Source organism: Myotis myotis, unplaced genomic scaffold (genome assembly GCF_014108235.1).
Source record: "Myotis myotis isolate mMyoMyo1 unplaced genomic scaffold, mMyoMyo1.p scaffold_m19_p_18, whole genome shotgun sequence".
NCBI classification, from domain to species: domain Eukaryota; kingdom Metazoa; phylum Chordata; class Mammalia; order Chiroptera; family Vespertilionidae; genus Myotis; species Myotis myotis.
Window position 1 is genome coordinate 24,008,435 of NW_023416322.1, and position 16,827 is coordinate 24,025,261.

The window sequence follows — 16,827 nt, forward strand, 5'->3', positions numbered from 1 at the left end:
GCCCCGCCTGGCCTCCTTCCTTGCTGGAGCCAGACAGTTCCTTTCTGGGCATTCGATACGACCTCTCCCAGACGTCATTCCTCACTCACTCACGAATGAGGATGGACTGACGGATGCAGGGACTCCCTCTGGGCACTGCCCCCCCCCCCCAACCCCAGCCCCTGTCCTGCAGAACAGCTGCCTGGGATTCCAGGCGTCAGAGGCGCCCGGGCAGCACCTAGAGAGGCTCCCTACAGGGGGCTGGGCAATGTCTTCCTCAAGGAAAAAGGGGAAAACAGCACAAACCACACAATAACAGACTCATGAGTCCACTCAGGTCCTGGGAAGGGGAGAAATCAAAATCCTAGAGAGACACGTGTATGTGTGTATAAATATCCGTCTTTTTCCGAGTTGGCCATAGCTTTGCCTCATATGAAATGCAATGGCTTAGAATTCAGCGGTTCTCAACCTGTGGGTCGCGACCCCTTTGGCCATCGAACGACCCTTTCACAGGGGTCACCTAAGACCATCCTGCATATCAGATATTTACATTACGATTCATAACAGTAGCAACATGACAGTAATGAAGTAGCAACGAAAATAATTTTATGGTTGGGTCACAACATGAGGAATTGTATTTAAAGGGCCAGAAGGTTGAGAACCACTGGCTTAGATGCTCCTGATCCCTCCTTCAGTGATGCTAAGCTGGTCATCAAACCGTCTAGCACAGGGCTGTGCACCAGGACCAGGAACGATGGACTAGTCCCATATCTACACTGTCCACCACGTGCGTTAGCCACATCCAGCTCTTACAATGAAAGGTAATGGCAGTAAAGGTGCAGGCGCCCAGTTACACCCGCCAGGTTCCAATCACTCAGCGGCCACCTGCGGCCAGTGGCTACCACCCTGGACATCGGGTCCAGAAGCTCATAGGGGTCGGGGTCAACACACTGGCCATCGGCAAGGGCTGAGGAAGGAAGGCCTCTGCCTGCCCCCCACGGCAGGGGAGTGTCTGGAGTTCTGGTGGGTTCCTGCCCCCTGCCCATCCCCACAGATTCCGGGACTTCCCGAGGACTCCCTCCCAATCCCTTCCAGCTGCCGACACCTGAGGGGAGGCCATCAGCTCCACCTGCCTAGCCTTGACCCTGACCTTGGGGTGGATATGGGCTTGGACAATACCACAACTCTCAACTCACAGGAACCCTCTGTGCTGGCTCCTGGACTTTTGACCCCAGCATTATTACCAGATTCAAAGTCGCAGGATTACAAGACTGAAATAGTCACTTCAACACAGCTTTTGGTCTCTGTCTTAGGTTCAAAGAGATGTTTTCAAATACTTAGGCCACGTCACTCAGGGTGGCCATGTTTATTCCGTGAACATTTTTGATGTTTTTTACCCTGTGCCGGGCACACCAGACCACCATTGTTGTGTTGGCTGTTGTCATTTTTTTATCTGCCAATCTACAGGGAAAAGGTCAGTGTCCTGACTAGTCTCAGGTATTGCATATTTTTAAAATTGTTGCAGCACACCAGTTGAAAATCACCGCTCTACATAAATGCTAGTGTGGTCTCTGAATTACATTTGATTATCTAGATCAGGAGTCCTCAAACTTTTTAAACAGGGGGCCAGTTCACTGTACCTCAGACTGTTGGAGGGCCAGACTATAGTTTTTTTTAAAAAAACTATGAACAAATTCCTATGCACACTGCACATAATCTTATTTTGAAGTAAAAAACCGAAACGGGAACAAATACAATATTTGTATTTGCATGTAGCCCGTGGGCCATAGTTTGAGTACCCTTGATCTAGATACTCAGAAAACAAACAAATGCTATGGTCAGATATGCGAATATCCCGCTGCTTGAGATCCGCACACGTGGATCACATTAGCGTCTAACAGGTTCGATAATAGAAACAGGTGTCACTCTGCTGAACTCAGTCTTCCCAAGCAGATTGGACCATGAAACCTCCTCTATCAGCACACCTGGAGGAGCAAGGGTTCCAAGGAACACTGTTTGGGAAATGCTGCCCTGGCAGGCATCCCCCATGCCTTATCTGTTCCTGTCTCCCATTACTTACAGCTCAATTCCTACATTCCCCAAGGAAATCGGTTCCTAAATGCACAGATTCTCCTTCACCTTTAATAGCCTCTGTTTCTCGCTGCTCCTTCTCTTTCTTCCATTAGTGAACCATGATAATCCCATTGCTGGCTATTCATGGCCTGGAGACCTTAGGGCTGGCTGGAGAGACACCTCCATCAAGGAAAACCAAACATTTTGAATGAAGTTATGGAGACGGACAATCTGGTCTCCCCCGCCCCCCTCCCGCCTGCTGTATAACACACAGAGCATCTCGGGATCCCATTTGATCCCTGCGGCGACCAATGCAGGGTGTAAACCAAGGATGGTGCCATTTTACAAATGAAGAAACGAGGCCCAGAGGAGGCACACAGCTCCCCAGACCTGGAACGGAGCAGAGCCTCAAACGCCTCCCCCAGGGCCCTGCCATGTGCTGGTTTGGGCTCCTTCATGTTCACCTGCAGGCGCACCTGGTGCAACAAAGGACTCGAGTCCCCCTTTAGAGGTTCCACATCAAGCCGCATCTTTCTCGTTAGCGCTCTCTGATTAAAAATAATTGTCTTCACCTACCAACATGGAGAAGCATTTTCATTCCGTTCTGTTACCTTCTCTTATTTAAATCACAACACCTCAATACCTTTGTTTTCTAGTCCTTGCCTTCTCAGTGCCCTGCGATTTGCTGTAATAAACAGGCTTCTGTGGGCTGGCCTGGGAACCTAACTTCCCCAGGTAACACTGGAATCAAAGCAGCCCATTCTCACTGCCCGTAGGAAGTACCCACAGCCAGAAGGACCTTGGGAAGTGGAGTTATTTGCATATTAGGAACTGCCAGAGACCCCTTTAGGGGGTGCCCCCCTTGCCTTTCATCAAGCTGAGAGCCCCCAGCCCCTGTCTCGCCACCAGCCCAGTAGACCAGGTCCGGGAGGAGTCCAGGCTCACTAGGGAATCTCTCCAAGGTATGTCCCAGGTACCATTCGTCCAGCAGCCACCCTGCCTCCACAACCACCAAGCACAGGCTGGACCCACAGGCGACTCTCAAGACCATGCTATCCAGGAAGGAAGAAAAGTGGGGACTCCCCAGAACTCACCTTTACAGAGGAGAGGAAGTGGCGGCGGAGCGGGGCGACACTGCCACCTGCTGGCCGAGTTGGCCACCGCGAGCCTCCTGCTCGGCCGCGGGCCCTGGTCCCATTGACCCGCGCTCCTTCGGCTCCTCTCCAGCGCCCTGGACCGGCTTAAGGGAGTGACCTGGACATTCTTCACGCAGGACTTCAGCAAACGATTACGTTTCGCCAGGAGCTTTTCATTATTTACACTTGTTTTCCCTTCTGCCATGCTGTACGTCCATTTGCGTTTCTCCCTGTCGGGGGCCTCTCTTCGCACACAACACCTGGTCCTTTTCCTTCCAGGCCTCCCCTTCAATCTTGTCTTTCTCCCGCCCCTTCAGCGGTTTCTGGCTTTAATGATCCTCGAATCCCTGAGAGCTCTCCACGTAAAAGCAGAGCTCTTGTCGTCTGACAAACAAACTCAGGGCCTCCATTCCAGCAGACGCCACTGTCCACACCAGCTCTAAACTGCCAGGGAAGGACCCTCCCTGCCTTCGCCACCGTGGCCCTCACACCCTCTCATCCTCCCTCCTGAAGAGCTCTGCGGTCTGAGCTCCCCTGTCCCACTCCTCCTGGCACAGGCCTACTGCACAGCCTGTCTGTAAACCGCTGCCCTTTATCCGAACCCCCCTCCCGCCTCCCAGCGCTTTAAATGCGCAGGCGCCAAGGGCCCAGCCGGACCTGGGAACAGCAGCTCCAGCTGATTCTGATGGAGAGCGGGAGCCAGAACCGCGCTTCCACGTGGCCCAGACCAGAGTCCCTACCCATCTCTCCCGCTTGGCCCTGCACCAAGCACTCCTCCCCTTACCCAGAGACCACTTCCTCCCTCAAACTTACCACCCTCCACCCTTCTCATCTTTGTCACCAGACTTCCCTTTCCCAGGTGCCCTGCCTCCTCCCAGGCCTCTCCTGTCTCCCAGAAAACTCAGGGGCATCCGCACAGATCCTCTCCCATCACTCCCATGACGCTTTCCCTGGCCCCCATCCTCTCCCCCTCCAGCTCCCCTTCCCCCCTTCTCCCCCTGGCAGCATCCAGTCCATATCCCTGTCGACTCGCTCTCCCCACCTCACTGCCCACTGTCATGGTGTGTCCCAGGCCTGTCCCCACCGAGCTGTGGGCAGGGGCTGTGTAGTGTCCTACATGAAATAGGCGATGGCTTGGAGACTTTATCAAATGAGTGCGCTGCTTCTGCCTGGGGCCTGGCTGGCAGCCTAGGAAGGCTGTGGTTTTCTTTGGTTTGTCCCCAGTGGCTATGACCTGACTCTAAGGAAAGAGTGTGACCCTCTGAAGAGGTTTACCAGAAGCCCATTCCAGCCCCCGAGTGGGAGCTGCCAGAGCTGGTCACGTGAAGGTCAGCAGTGCCTAGAGGAGGGCTGGCACACCCCGAGGCTTACTCAGTGTGCTGAACAAACGAATGAATGAATGAATGAATGAATGACAGCATGCACTCCATCAGGGCAAGGACCTCTGTCCCCCCTGGTATAAAGCAGGCAGACACTTAAATTCTTGAGTCAAAGAACAACGTGGGGCATTTTTTAATGATCAGCCCCAGCTCTGGAACTGTCACTCAGACCACCCACCGTGAGATCTACCAGTGACCATGGCATTGCTCAATGTGTGTGTGTGTGTGTGTGTGTGTGTGTGTGTGTGTGTGTGTGTCGGGTAAAATTTTAAAGGCTGATTTAAAAAAAGTTCCAAAAGTACAGGTTAAACCCGGGAGAAGCTGAGGCAATAAAGGACACCCTTGTCCTGGAGGGAGACTACAGCTTTTAGGGGACGTTTGTCCTCCTGCCCACTCTCTCCTCCTGCTTCCAAATACCATTATTTGCCATCATGCAAGTAAGAGACCACAGCCAACCCTACCCCATTAAAGTGCACAGACTGTGCCTTCACTCACACTTGGGTTAAGTTTAGAATTCAAGCGCACTTCTGTGGGGAAAAGAACACAAGGCAAATGTTTTAAATCAGGTGGTTTATTAGTATTTTCTTCTTGAAGAGGAATTTGACTTACTTCAATGGTCACTGATTTCCCTACAGAAAAACCTTCCAAAGAGATAGGAAAATCAGCCGAAAGGATCTGACTGTGTGTCTGTTCCGACAACAAGCCTTGGACGCTGAGCACTTTCTGAAAAACCCCAGGGCTGAGCCACACCGCTGGGCACAACCTTAAAATTTTCCCAGCAGGGTGGGTGGGTGGGGAAGGGAGGGAGGCTGGGCCTTGAGCAGGAGTCCCAGGAAAGAGACTTTGGGAGCAACCAGTTATCAAGAGGCAAATGACTTAAAGTTGAAACGAGTGAGAATTTATTCACAACATATGCAGGCCTAGGAACGTGATTATGCAAAGGGCTGGGGAGAGGATGCTTGAAACAGCAGAAACTTGGAAGATGTGGTTCCCAGGAGCTGGGCTAGTCAGGGCTCAGCTCAGCGCGACTCCATCTCGTCCCTTTGGCTCCCGTCATTCCTCCTCACCACACCAGCAAGCTTTGGAAAGGGGAAGGTGTACACCCTTTTCCTCAAAACCCAGTGTCACAGGAGGCGACCTCAGCCCTGGTCAGGGACACCTCCTGGGTGCTTCTTTCTAGAGAGAAGATTTGCATTAGCGGAGCTTCATATTCACACACCGACTTCCAGAGTTTTCCAGTCAGTAAAGCTCTGGATTCTGTTTTTTTCTGCCCTAATCCTATGTATTTGTTACTGAAGAAAGACTGAAAGAAAGACCTTGTCGTTCTCTCCCATACACACTGGGCAACCACGACTGAGCTGGCCTTCAGGCCGCAATGTGGATGGACGAGAATGCAGGTGGCCTGGGGCTTGGTGACAGGCTGTGTCTGCTGGTGACCAGCCATCTCAGGAACCAGGGGCTGACTTCCCTCCAGCTTCCACTAACCAGTCACCAGGACCCACCCCACTCCAAGCTTACACAGCCCCAACCCCAGCCGGCCTTGCCTCATGCGATGATTGCTCAGATGGGTCATCAGAACGTTCTAGAATTTTCTCCTAGTGTCCTCTTCTTCCTGCCCAGGATGAGCTCCCCGCTGTAGCCCTGAGGGCGGATCTTCAGCTCCACATAAGGAATGGAGAATTCGTGTCCTTTCCACGGCTCCCAGTTCACCCCCTACATCAAAAATCCAACATCAAGAAGAGGAATGGGGGTTGGGGGTCCCTTGCCTGGGAAACCACACCCTCACTGCTCAGGGCCAGAGAGAGCCCTCAGGGAAGTGAGGGTTGATCTAGGAACCTGCGCCCTCTGCTGGGCAGCTGGGGTTAGACAGGCTGTGAGCCCCCTTGTGGGGTGGGGTGGGGGGGGGGGTGAGCCCAGGAGGCACAGGGGCTCAGATAATAGGATCAGCCTGGCCAGCAATGATCACATTGTCTTTGCCTCACTCTTCCCCCTTTCCAAAAAATTAAAGGCAAAAATAAACATATTAATTGGCCTATTGTGTGGAATCATTTTCAATTTAGGCTGTTTAGATATTAGCTCTGGGGTAACGAACAGCCTGCTGAAAACTAAATTTCATTTTATGTCTTCTGACTGGAGAGCACAATATTTAATTCACTTAATAACCTCGCAACCTGGCCAATAAAGAGCCCAAGTGACCAATTCTGTGTGTTTTAATTTGTGAGGTAAATAATAAACAGGAAATAAACGCCCTGCCGACTGTGAGCAGCACATTAACCAGATGAATGTCCTTTATTAGCAGACACAGGCCTGGTTTGGGGCCCGCTGGCTGCTCATTGCAAACAGCTGGTCTCTGATCACAGGCATCCCTGGGTCGGGCCACAGCCTGCCACCTTGGTGCTGGGGCCCACCCGCCACGGCTTCCCAGGGGCACCTTTCTTCTTCCCTGTGAAAAATCACCCCATGATCCAGATCAGCCCTGCTACTGCTGGTCAGGGCCAAAGCAATCATGTCACCGGGCTTCAGGTGTGCTAGTCCTTACAGTGCCATTGGCGAGGGGTGTGTTGGGGCGGGGCTTCCTGGAGGCCAGGATCCAACTGGGATGGAGGTAGAAAGCCAGGATGCACTCCGAGAGAGTGCATGGAGGGCACGGATTAATGCTGAGAAGGAACAAAGGTGCAATGATCAAGAAGCTGTGAGGAAGCAGGCAGGAGACGCCCATAGCCGGTGAGGAGTCAGGGCAATGTTCATGGAAGCTCGAGACACTGCGGATGGGAAAGTTTCAGAGCCAAGAGAGGACAGCGGCCGCGAGGATGTGCCTCTGCGCACTGAAATGGGGAGGTGCTCAGCACAGAGCTCTGGGTGGACTGGCTGGTTCTGGACGAAATGGGCCCAGAGATGGGTCTGAGCTCGGGCAGAAAGGACTTTGTTTCCCTGGTGATCCAAAGACTTGAGAAAAATAGCTCTGGTTTACCTGGGAGAACTAGTTGAAGCCCTACCCCCCAATGTGATGGTGTTGGGGGGTAAGCAGGGTTAGATGAGGCCATGAGGGTGGGTTCCCCCAGGTGGGACTGGTGCCCTTGTAAGAAGAGGATGAGAAGCAGAGCTCTCTGCACCGTGAAAAGGACAGGGCTCTACCAGGACCCGAGCCTGCCTGCACCTTGATCTTGGACTCCCAGCCTCCAGAAGAGAAACAAATGTCTGTTCGAGCCCCGCAATCTATAGTGTTTGGTGATAGCAGACCAAGCTGGGTAAGACCATGTCCATGTAGGAACTCGTCTAGTGAGATGGAGCAGGACCCACATTGTATGTGAATATTCTGAATGGGCAGCCTGGGCTCTCACCGACCGGCGGAAAGTGTGGGGCACTGGGGAGGGGTGAGCAGGTGGGCAGGCGGGCCCTGACCCCAAGGCCATGGAGCCTAGAAACAAACTCCTGCCCTGACTGGGAGCCTCAGAAGGAGAAGGCAGACAAACCTGCCTGGAGGGAGTCACTTGGGGAACTGAATGTGGGCAGAGCCAGTCACCTACCTCACTGTGCTTGGTCTCCCCGTATCTGCCATTGGGGTTGGCCAGGTGGCAGTTCTTGTACCACCAGCCGCCATGGTGCGTCAGGGCACAGTTGCTGAGGGCGATGTCGTTGTCTCTGTCAAAAGTTGTAAACTTCCACCCGTTGTGGTAAGTAAGAGCATCCCCTGCAGGGAAGAAGATGTGAGCGGTGAGAGGCCACGTTCACCTCACCAGGGGTGGAGGACTTAGCAGGAACAAATCTAGCATGAAAACACCGAGGACCCGATCCATTATGCCACAGGTTCTCTTTCCGGGTCTGCCACCCAAACTCCAGGCCTCGTCCTCCAACAGCCTTCACAGCACGCTCTTTAGAAGCGTCACAGTCACATGAAATAGTCACACCCCCAAACAAACTCATGACTCTTTCCATAGCACCTCACCACCCCCTTCCATCCTCCCGGTCTCTGCTCAGCCACCCACCCAGCCCGGAAGCCCCTGAGCCACGTCTGACAATCCCCTGCACCCTCATCATGCCCTTCCTCCTGCAGGTCACTCAGGCGCCCTCCCCACCAGGGCCACCGGGGCCTGCTCTCCTCTCTGGGCCTGATCCACACCGCAGCCCTCCTAGCCCTCCTGAGGCTTAAACACCCATCCTCTCAGGCCTCACGTCCTGTTTCCTGCCACACGATGTGAATTTCTCCCCCTGGCTTTGCAGACCTGTAACTTGGCTGTTCCCGATGCACAATCTCAGCCCACTGTCCCCACAGGCAGCTTCCGTCTGTGGAGCGCACAGGTCCAGCCTCATTCGTGCCTCTCACCGCTTTCTCCCTGCTCTCCATGGTTAAACCCTAACCAATCCTCGAAGCCCAGCTCAGCGGTCCTGAGGAGTCTCCTCCTCACCCTCCCTCACACCTCCTGCCACACACCAGAACTTCCGGAGCTCCCTGGGCACAGCACACAGGCTCATGCTCCATGTCATCGTGTCTGGAAACCTGTAGTTACTTTACTTGCCTTTCTCCTATTTCCCCATCACATGTGTGGTCCTTTTATAAGTTTACTTTTTAATTCAGCTCACAAAAGGCAGTGGGCCCATATCGATCCCAAGCTTAATTAAGTGCTGTTTTTATGATAATAAACATATTATATCTGGTCTCTGAGTTTACCGATCACCTTCACAAACAAGCCTTTGGGGTGGGCGGGGCACCTCCTGGTCCCACAAGGAAGCAAACTCACAGACGTTAGAGTCCACGGGCTCATCCAGCGGCCACCCCTCCAGCTCGTCTCCTCCATGTCACCAGGCTCCCCCCTCCACCCACCGCATGGAAGCTCTCTGGGTCTCAGGAACTGTTCTTACAACATAAAGCCTCCCTAGGATTATGCAGAAAGGTCCTGCTGGCAATAGCTTCACTGAAGCTCGCCTACCATGCTCCATGCTAAGCACTGGGAAATAAGAGCAAAGGCAAAATGCATGTGACTTTTTTAAACATTAAGTCCTAAAACCTGAAATTTTGCACCAGCGGTTGGCCACTTCAGATCACAGTGTGTGTTCAGCCTTCTGCCATTAGGGGTCGCTGAGCAGACCATGTTGAGAAGGCCTGCGGTCTTAAGAATGCACACCATTTCCTTGCCTCAGCTCAGTCCTTTCTCAGTCCAGGACTGCCCTGGGCCTGGGGAGCCCCTTCCTCCCTCCCAGCTAAGTTCTTCCCTCTCAGACCCGACTCCAGCCCACCAGCCTGCAGAAGCCCCTGCACGCCTCAGCCCCCACATACCACCTTCTCCACGCTCCTGGAGCTCTCATCTCCTGACCACTTGTTAGACTCTTTGCCAAAGTTACCTTCTATTCTCACTGACCTATTTCCATGTGAGTCTCAGGGGAGAGGCCATATCTTATGCAGTCAGTCGATCTGGCTGGTTACACATTCCTACCTAGTTACACCAAAGTCAAAACATGCAGAAGCAAAAGCAGACCTACTTGTTAGGATTTTTTAAACAAGGAATATAGGCTTAACTATAACATTAAAACAATAACCATGCCTCTCTCTTAAATAAAATAGTCCAATAGCACTATCCCAGGATTAATTTTGTCATTTTCCTTTACAAATAAACAGAGCGCAGTCCAAGGAGGGTGAGCCCCATCTCCATTGACGGCTGTCCCTGTGTTGTCACTGCTGCATGTCACTGCGACCTACACGCCTAGTGCTGGCTCCGCACTTTGACCTTCCTGCCTTTAAGTAATAACACACTCAGGCTGTGCACGGAGGCAGCCCCTCTGAAGCCGAGTGGGAGGTGGGCAGCACCAGGGGCTGGCGACTCAGAGTGTGATTCCTCAGCAAGGGGGCAGCATCCTGAACTGGGGGTACAAGAGGAGGGTTTTTACTGGCTGGGGGTGCACTGGGGGGCGTGTCCATGTATAATGTTCTGATCTTACAATGATCAAAGATTGCTTTAAGAACCTTGTGTACCCTGACCCCCTGCTGGGAGCAGGGCCTCATGTGTCCATGAGAACCATGCACCTTCGCAGGACAAACTTCCACCCCCTGATCCGTGGCACACAGCAGCCCAAGGCTTGGACACAGGGCAAGCGGCCTCGTGGTCTGTCAGGAACACTGCACGTACCTGCCGTGCCTCTGTACTTCCCCACCGTGAGCCTGTACCGCTCCTTGCTGGAGGCCACCTGGAAGAAGTCGTACACGGCATAGGCGGACTCATTGGCGGTCTGCAAGTCCACTCTCACCTCGTACCGGGTGGGGGTCCCAGTGGTGAGGTTGTGCAGCTTGTCGAGTCCTAGAAACAAGGAATTCCAATCACGAACGTCACCTTCACCTCCTCTGCTAATGGGGCCTCCCCCCCCCCCCCCCGCTTTCTCTTTCAGGGGCTCATTTCCTCCTGCTGTTATTTCTCTGGTGCAGTCGTGCTATTGAGTGTGGAGGCTGTGTCCTCCAGGAGGGCAGGGTGCAGGCACTCCGGGGGTGAGCCTGCCCGACCGGCTCCATCCCTGAGGCACCAGCGGTTTATATTCATTGTCCTCTTATCTCACAGCTGGCGGAGACCAACCACTCACTGACGGTCTCCTACCCTCCCAGGCACCGAGCATCCAGACTGTGACTTTTTAATTTTTCATCTCCCAGTGGACGCTTCCGGCTCCCTCACTCTCCATGAGCATGTGCTCGAGCACAGAGCAGAAGAGAGAGCGAGCAGGGCCCCTAGTGGCTGGCAGAATGCACAGCACTTCTGGGGCCAGGGTGGCCTCCTCACAGTAGCCAGAATCCTCATCAATGGCTATTTTCTAATCCTTTGGTTCTCAAGGGGAATCTCCCCTGCACCACCCAGCCTTCCTGATTCTCAGAGTCCGTACCGAACCAGAACTCCTTGGTGGGGTCCCCGAAGCCCTCCACGTAGGTCCGCCAGCGCTTGAAGAAGTCCAGCTGCCCGGTGTTCCGCCGCTGGAAGACCTGGAAAGGGAGATGGCGTTCCCTCTGATGCACTCAGCAGCCGTGACTGAGAGAGAGGGACAGGAGCGGGGGCTGGGGACCTGGAAAGGGAGCTGGCCCTGAGGACAGACAGAGGCAACGTGGCAGATGTGGCGATAGAGAGGGAGGACGTCAGAGCGGTTCTGTGGTCCTGGGAAGTCTGCATGGAGAGAAGACTGGCTTTGTGCGGGCACCACGGGCCCACGGGGACACGGTAGGTGTGAGCCCTTTCTGAGGTCTCCTGCTGGATGAAGAGGCCACAGGCACAGCTGGGTGTGAGCGCAGAGTCCCACAGAGAGACCTAGGCCAGATGGGAAGGTCAGCGTGTCTGAGAGGGTGCGGGCCCACCACGCGCACCGCACTCCCTCTCCCCAGGCACACGGAGACTTCCTGCTGGCCTCTCCCACACTCCCTCACACATAGCTGGAGCCAAAGGGCCTTCAGTGGGAGCACAGGAGTGGGATGGGGTGCTCCATGCTCCCCCTTTCATTGCCACGGGGCCCTCTGCCTCGGGGAAGGCCACATGGGGCAGGCAGAGCCACACGTTGGAATCGGCCTGAATCCCTGCGTGGGCAGGACGGGCAAACAATGACACCAGTTAGCTCTGCTGTTCTCTTGCCCCTTCCCTCCAGTCCTTCTTCAGAGATGCCCCATTCCCTCATCCCCTCATTGCTCCTTCACTGATTCACTGACATAGCAATCGTTTACTGAGCACCTGCTAAGTGCTGACTGCAGGGCAAGCACGTAAGATGCCACTTATGGATGTGAAAGTTCACACAGCTAAGTGTTTGGGGACTGATGCCAGGATAAAACACTGATCCCCTCACCCTTCCATTGGAAAGTTTGAGGATACCAGCTCTACTGAGTCTATCCTCCAGAAAGCATTTCTTAACACTCTGAGGCTCATGGTCAGTTTCCTAGCACAGAGACTGTTCCAGTCCCTTCCCCGGGACTATGGCTGCGTCACAGACAGTGGAACCCTAAGGTGGATGTGGCACCGATGTTAGTTACACAAACACCACATCAAAATACATGCCCAGTAACAAGGTCAGGCTCAAATCCCGCCCCCAGGACAGATGCATTACAAATGCATGTGGTCCCTTCCGCCAATCAGTGAACACAATGCCCAAGTGTGACGGGAGCTTATCTCTTTTCCTTGTTAGGAAATTCTCCAGCTTGGCCAGGGAAACTCTGGGCAATGTTTCCGATGCTCTCCGCATCACTATTTAGATGAGACCCAGTGCTCTGCTTGCCAGCTGTGTCCTTGAGCAAGTTAGTTAACCTTGACAAGCCTCACTTCTCTAAACCATTAGACCAAGGTGGCCTGTTTGTCATGCTCTTAAATGAGGCTTCAGCAAGGTCAAGAATCATAATAAATTATACAGTATTGCCCAGCTGGCATGGCTCAGTGGTTGAGCATTAATCTATGAATGAGAAGGTCACAGTTTGATTCTGGTCAGGGTACATGCCCAGGTTGAGGGTTTGATCCCCCGTGTGGAGTGATGAATGATTCTCTCTCATTGTTGATGTTTCTATCTCTCTCTCTCCCTTCCTCTCTGAAATCAATAAAAATATATTTAAAATATAAATCATAAAGTATCGAGGCCAGAGCCTGGCATATAAGGATATAAGTTATTATATCTCAGTAAGTGTTGGTTTGCATTTTATTACATCAGATTCCCAATGAACTAACCCACAGGGATCATGTGGACGTCTTGATCAGGAAGCCTTAACGGACTCACTGAGGATCACGTTCCCACTCTAGGAGGTGAGCTAGTTTAATGAACTATTCTGGGAAAACAAGGGCCCCTTAGCACAAACATCTCGGGGGGAACCTTTCTTGTCTGGTTGTACACTCCAGCTGTCAGGGTACACTACGACTTACTTGATGTCCTGAACAACTAAACCGGAGAAAAAAAATAAAAATCTCACTTAAATGAATGCCTGTGGAAAGAGCCTCACACGTGGCCCTTAAACCTTGCAAGATGGAAAACAAAGACGGAAATATCTGAGCCACGTAAGTGCTCCCTGGGTTCACCGCAGGTTTGCGCTCGGCCTCCATTCCCCGGGGCAAGGCCCTCTGCCCGTGCATGAGATTGGGCTCAGCTGCCGGGGCTGGTGAAGAACCTCCGTAGAAGGACTTGAGAGCTCAACTGGAAAGAGCAGTGTACTAAGGTCATCTTTCAGCGACAAATAGACTCTTGAGCCCCAAACTACGGAAACACCAGTGAGAGGTTTGATGGAGAAGTTTCCGGGTCCCTACGGGTCATCCAGGGTGTGTTGGCTTTGAGGAGGACTCTACAGCCTCTCAGGCCACGTGTCACCTTAGGAGTCAGCCAGAACACACAACCTGGCGGGTGGGCCTGGGGTCAGCGAGAACGCAGAGCCATTTTCTCGGGTCCTCTGCGTGAGCAGGATGCAGGAGGCAAGCTCCTGGCTCTGTCTGGCTCTCCTGTGGTTCTTGATTCGGTACAACAGTGCTGGACTCATAGCAGGCACTCAAATATCTGTGGAAAATTCACGGGTGTCCCCAGGCAGACACACTGGCAGATCTCTCTCTGAAGGCTGCCCAGGACAAACGCCTCCTTCCCTGGCTTTCAAAGAAGGCCCACTAGGCAGTACAAACATCCTGCCAAAGCTGATTATGGGCTCCAGGGCAGGATGCTCAGAGCTACAGCGGTGCTGAGGAAAAGCAGCAGGTGCAGCCTGTGGGTCTGGTCAGGTGGAAGACCTCCTATGACACCTTCTGTTCCCGTATTTGTAAAGATCCATCAGGAATTTGCCCTTCCAATCCAATTACTGCCTTTCAGCCATCGGAGGCAGCTGTGCGGATAATAAGTTTTCTCCATTGCTGCTTATCAGATGGTATTATTTTATCCGTGGCTGCTCAAGTGTCTTTGGTTTCCCAGACCCCTGAGCGGGTGCATGAATGAATGCGGTTTGAGTGGGATGGGCTCAGCTTTCTGCTTCCCCGAGTGGCGGGTGCACAGCGGGCAAGTGCGTGCTGGTCTGGGGCAGCGAGAGCCTCTCTCTGCTCAGGCGCAGGGAGCAGGGGCTGGGGAGACAGAGGATCAGACAGCAACCCTCCAAGGCAGCGCCTCAGATCCCTGGACCAGGCTGCCGGCATCAGAGATGGGCCATGTGCTTTCAGCAGACAATGGCCCAAGAGAATAAAACCTCACTCAGATGGGGCACGATCGAAACGTCGCCACATGGTCTTCTCTCAGGCCTTATCCTCTCAAATCAAAGTCCCGACGGCCTTGCCTCTGTACTGAGGAGCCAGGATGAGAAACCCAGACAACAGGCTCCAGGTCAGAGGGCAGAGCCCCCAAAGAGGTCATGTGTTTCAGGTGACCTGACATGACCCCAGGAAGACCAGTGATCAAGGAGGAGGCTGGAGTCCTGAAATCCGGTTCCCACTTTGTCACTAACTCGTGTGACTTAGCCTGGGCACATCCCTTTGTGGGCCTCACTTTACTTATCTGTAAAATCGGAATAATCATCTCAGTTACTCTAAAGGTTTTGTGTAAGGGTCATACTTGTGTGAGGCTCATACTTGTGTGAGGGTCATATTTTTTGTTTTTTATAAATATATTTGTATTAATTTCAGAGAGGAAGGGAGAGGGAGAGGGAGATAGAAACATCAATGATGAGAGAGAATCATTGATCGGCTGCCTCCTGCACGCCCCCTACCGGGGATCAAGCCCGCAACCTACGCATGTGCCCCTGACCTGAATCGAACCTGGGACCCTTCAGTTCGCAGGCTGACACTCTAACCACTGAGCAAACCCAGCTAGGGCATGGGCCATGTTTTGTATGAGGGTTATACTTATGTGAGGCTCACAGTTGTGTGAAGGTCATACTTTGTGAGGGTCATGTTTTGCGTGACTCACGATCCAGCCGCCTCCGTCCGTGTCCATGTCGCAGTATACCTGCAGGGGCCGGCTGGCGTCCCCGTGCAGGTAGATGGTGTACAGGCCGCTGGCAACATTGCTGTTCTGCTGGACTTGACTGCAGTCCGAAGGGTGTGGGAAACGGGCACCAACTAGGAGCCGAGCAGAGGGTAGCATCATTAGAAGGGCAGCGGGCCAGTCCCTATTTTAAGTTAATTCATTTCTCTTGGGAATGATTCATAACCTACTACTTTGCTCCTTCCAACTCCTCTCTCACATTTCACTTTTCACTCACTCTGCTCTCATCAAATCCTCCAGATGTACTAGAAACAAGGTCAACTTCACACCTCTTCCTCCCCAGCCCAACTGCACCCAACGTTTCGCTCCTCTCCTTAGTCTCTCCACCCGGGGAGGGGCCTCTCCTGAATCTGTACCCTACCCATTCCCATGCTAAAGAACCCACAGCTCTGTGGCCACCGCCGCTGCGGACACCCCTCCCGCGGACACCCCTCCCTCGGACACCTCTCCTGAGACTCTCCTGGCCTCTCCCAGGCTCGGCCTCTACGATGTCTTGTTCAGAGAGCAGGAGCCCACGGACCTGTGGAAAGGGCGATGGACACATTCCTGCTCCGGCGATCACCCTTGAATGCCACCAAGGAGACAGGGTAGGTGACGCCCTGCTCAAGGCCTTGCAGCTCAAACCTCTGGTCCCCGCGTCCGAGCTGCACCTCCTACCACACAAAGGAGACAGGAAGCGACACTCAGTGTATCGCCACCAGCAGCCTGGGCGCCATCACATTCCCTGGGCCAATGCCAGCAGCTCTCAGGCAGCAGTGCTTGTCTCTGAGGGCTGTGGCAGCCCAGGACCCCAGTGCCTCCCAGCCGCTTCTCCTGAATGGCCTCCTGCTGGCGCAGGAGCTGGGAGCCAGCATGAGGCAGCAGCAATGGGGGGTGGGGGGGCCTCCAGTCTCCCGGGACCTCTGCCCTGTGGTCCACACTAGGGCACTCCACGCCAGGCTGAGAAGTGAGGAGGGGAGGTGAAACCATCCCCATGTCTGCAAGGCAGGGAGATGGCTGGTTTCTCAATAGGCCTCCTTCTGAACTTGTGTTTCTGCCTCTAGCAGGGCTGTCCTAAGGAGTCACTGAAGCAATAATTACATCAATGTGCCTTTCCTTTTTCCCTCCTCCCCTTTCTTCCTCATCAAGGAGAGAGGACAACAATTTTCCATTGGGACAAATTTTGAAAATGTACTGGCCTTCCGATTCCATGTGGGAAGTAGCATCTTTGAAATAAGGATTAATAATTCATTCAATAAATCTTGACTGAGCAGCTACATATGTGGTAGGCGCTCAACAAAACAGACAAAAAGTCCCTTCCTCATGGAGCTAAT

General features: G+C 53.3%; 1 protein-coding gene across 1 annotated transcript in view; it reads right to left on the reverse strand.

Annotated features, from left to right (window-relative positions):
- Positions 1–5,439: 5,439 nt before the first annotated feature.
- The window catches only part of TNN (tenascin N), a 40,652-nt gene continuing 29,264 nt past the window's right edge, over positions 5,440–16,827 (reverse strand). The window contains exons 14-19 of the mRNA XM_036344564.1: positions 16,035–16,167; positions 15,437–15,588; positions 11,429–11,525; positions 10,690–10,857; positions 8,095–8,258; positions 5,440–6,280 (exon numbers count right to left, since the gene is read on the reverse strand). Of these exons, the coding sequence (XP_036200457.1) occupies positions 6,140–6,280; positions 8,095–8,258; positions 10,690–10,857; positions 11,429–11,525; positions 15,437–15,588; positions 16,035–16,167 (855 nt within the window). The 3' untranslated portion in view covers positions 5,440–6,139. The remainder of the gene's footprint in view (positions 6,281–8,094; positions 8,259–10,689; positions 10,858–11,428; positions 11,526–15,436; positions 15,589–16,034; positions 16,168–16,827) is intronic.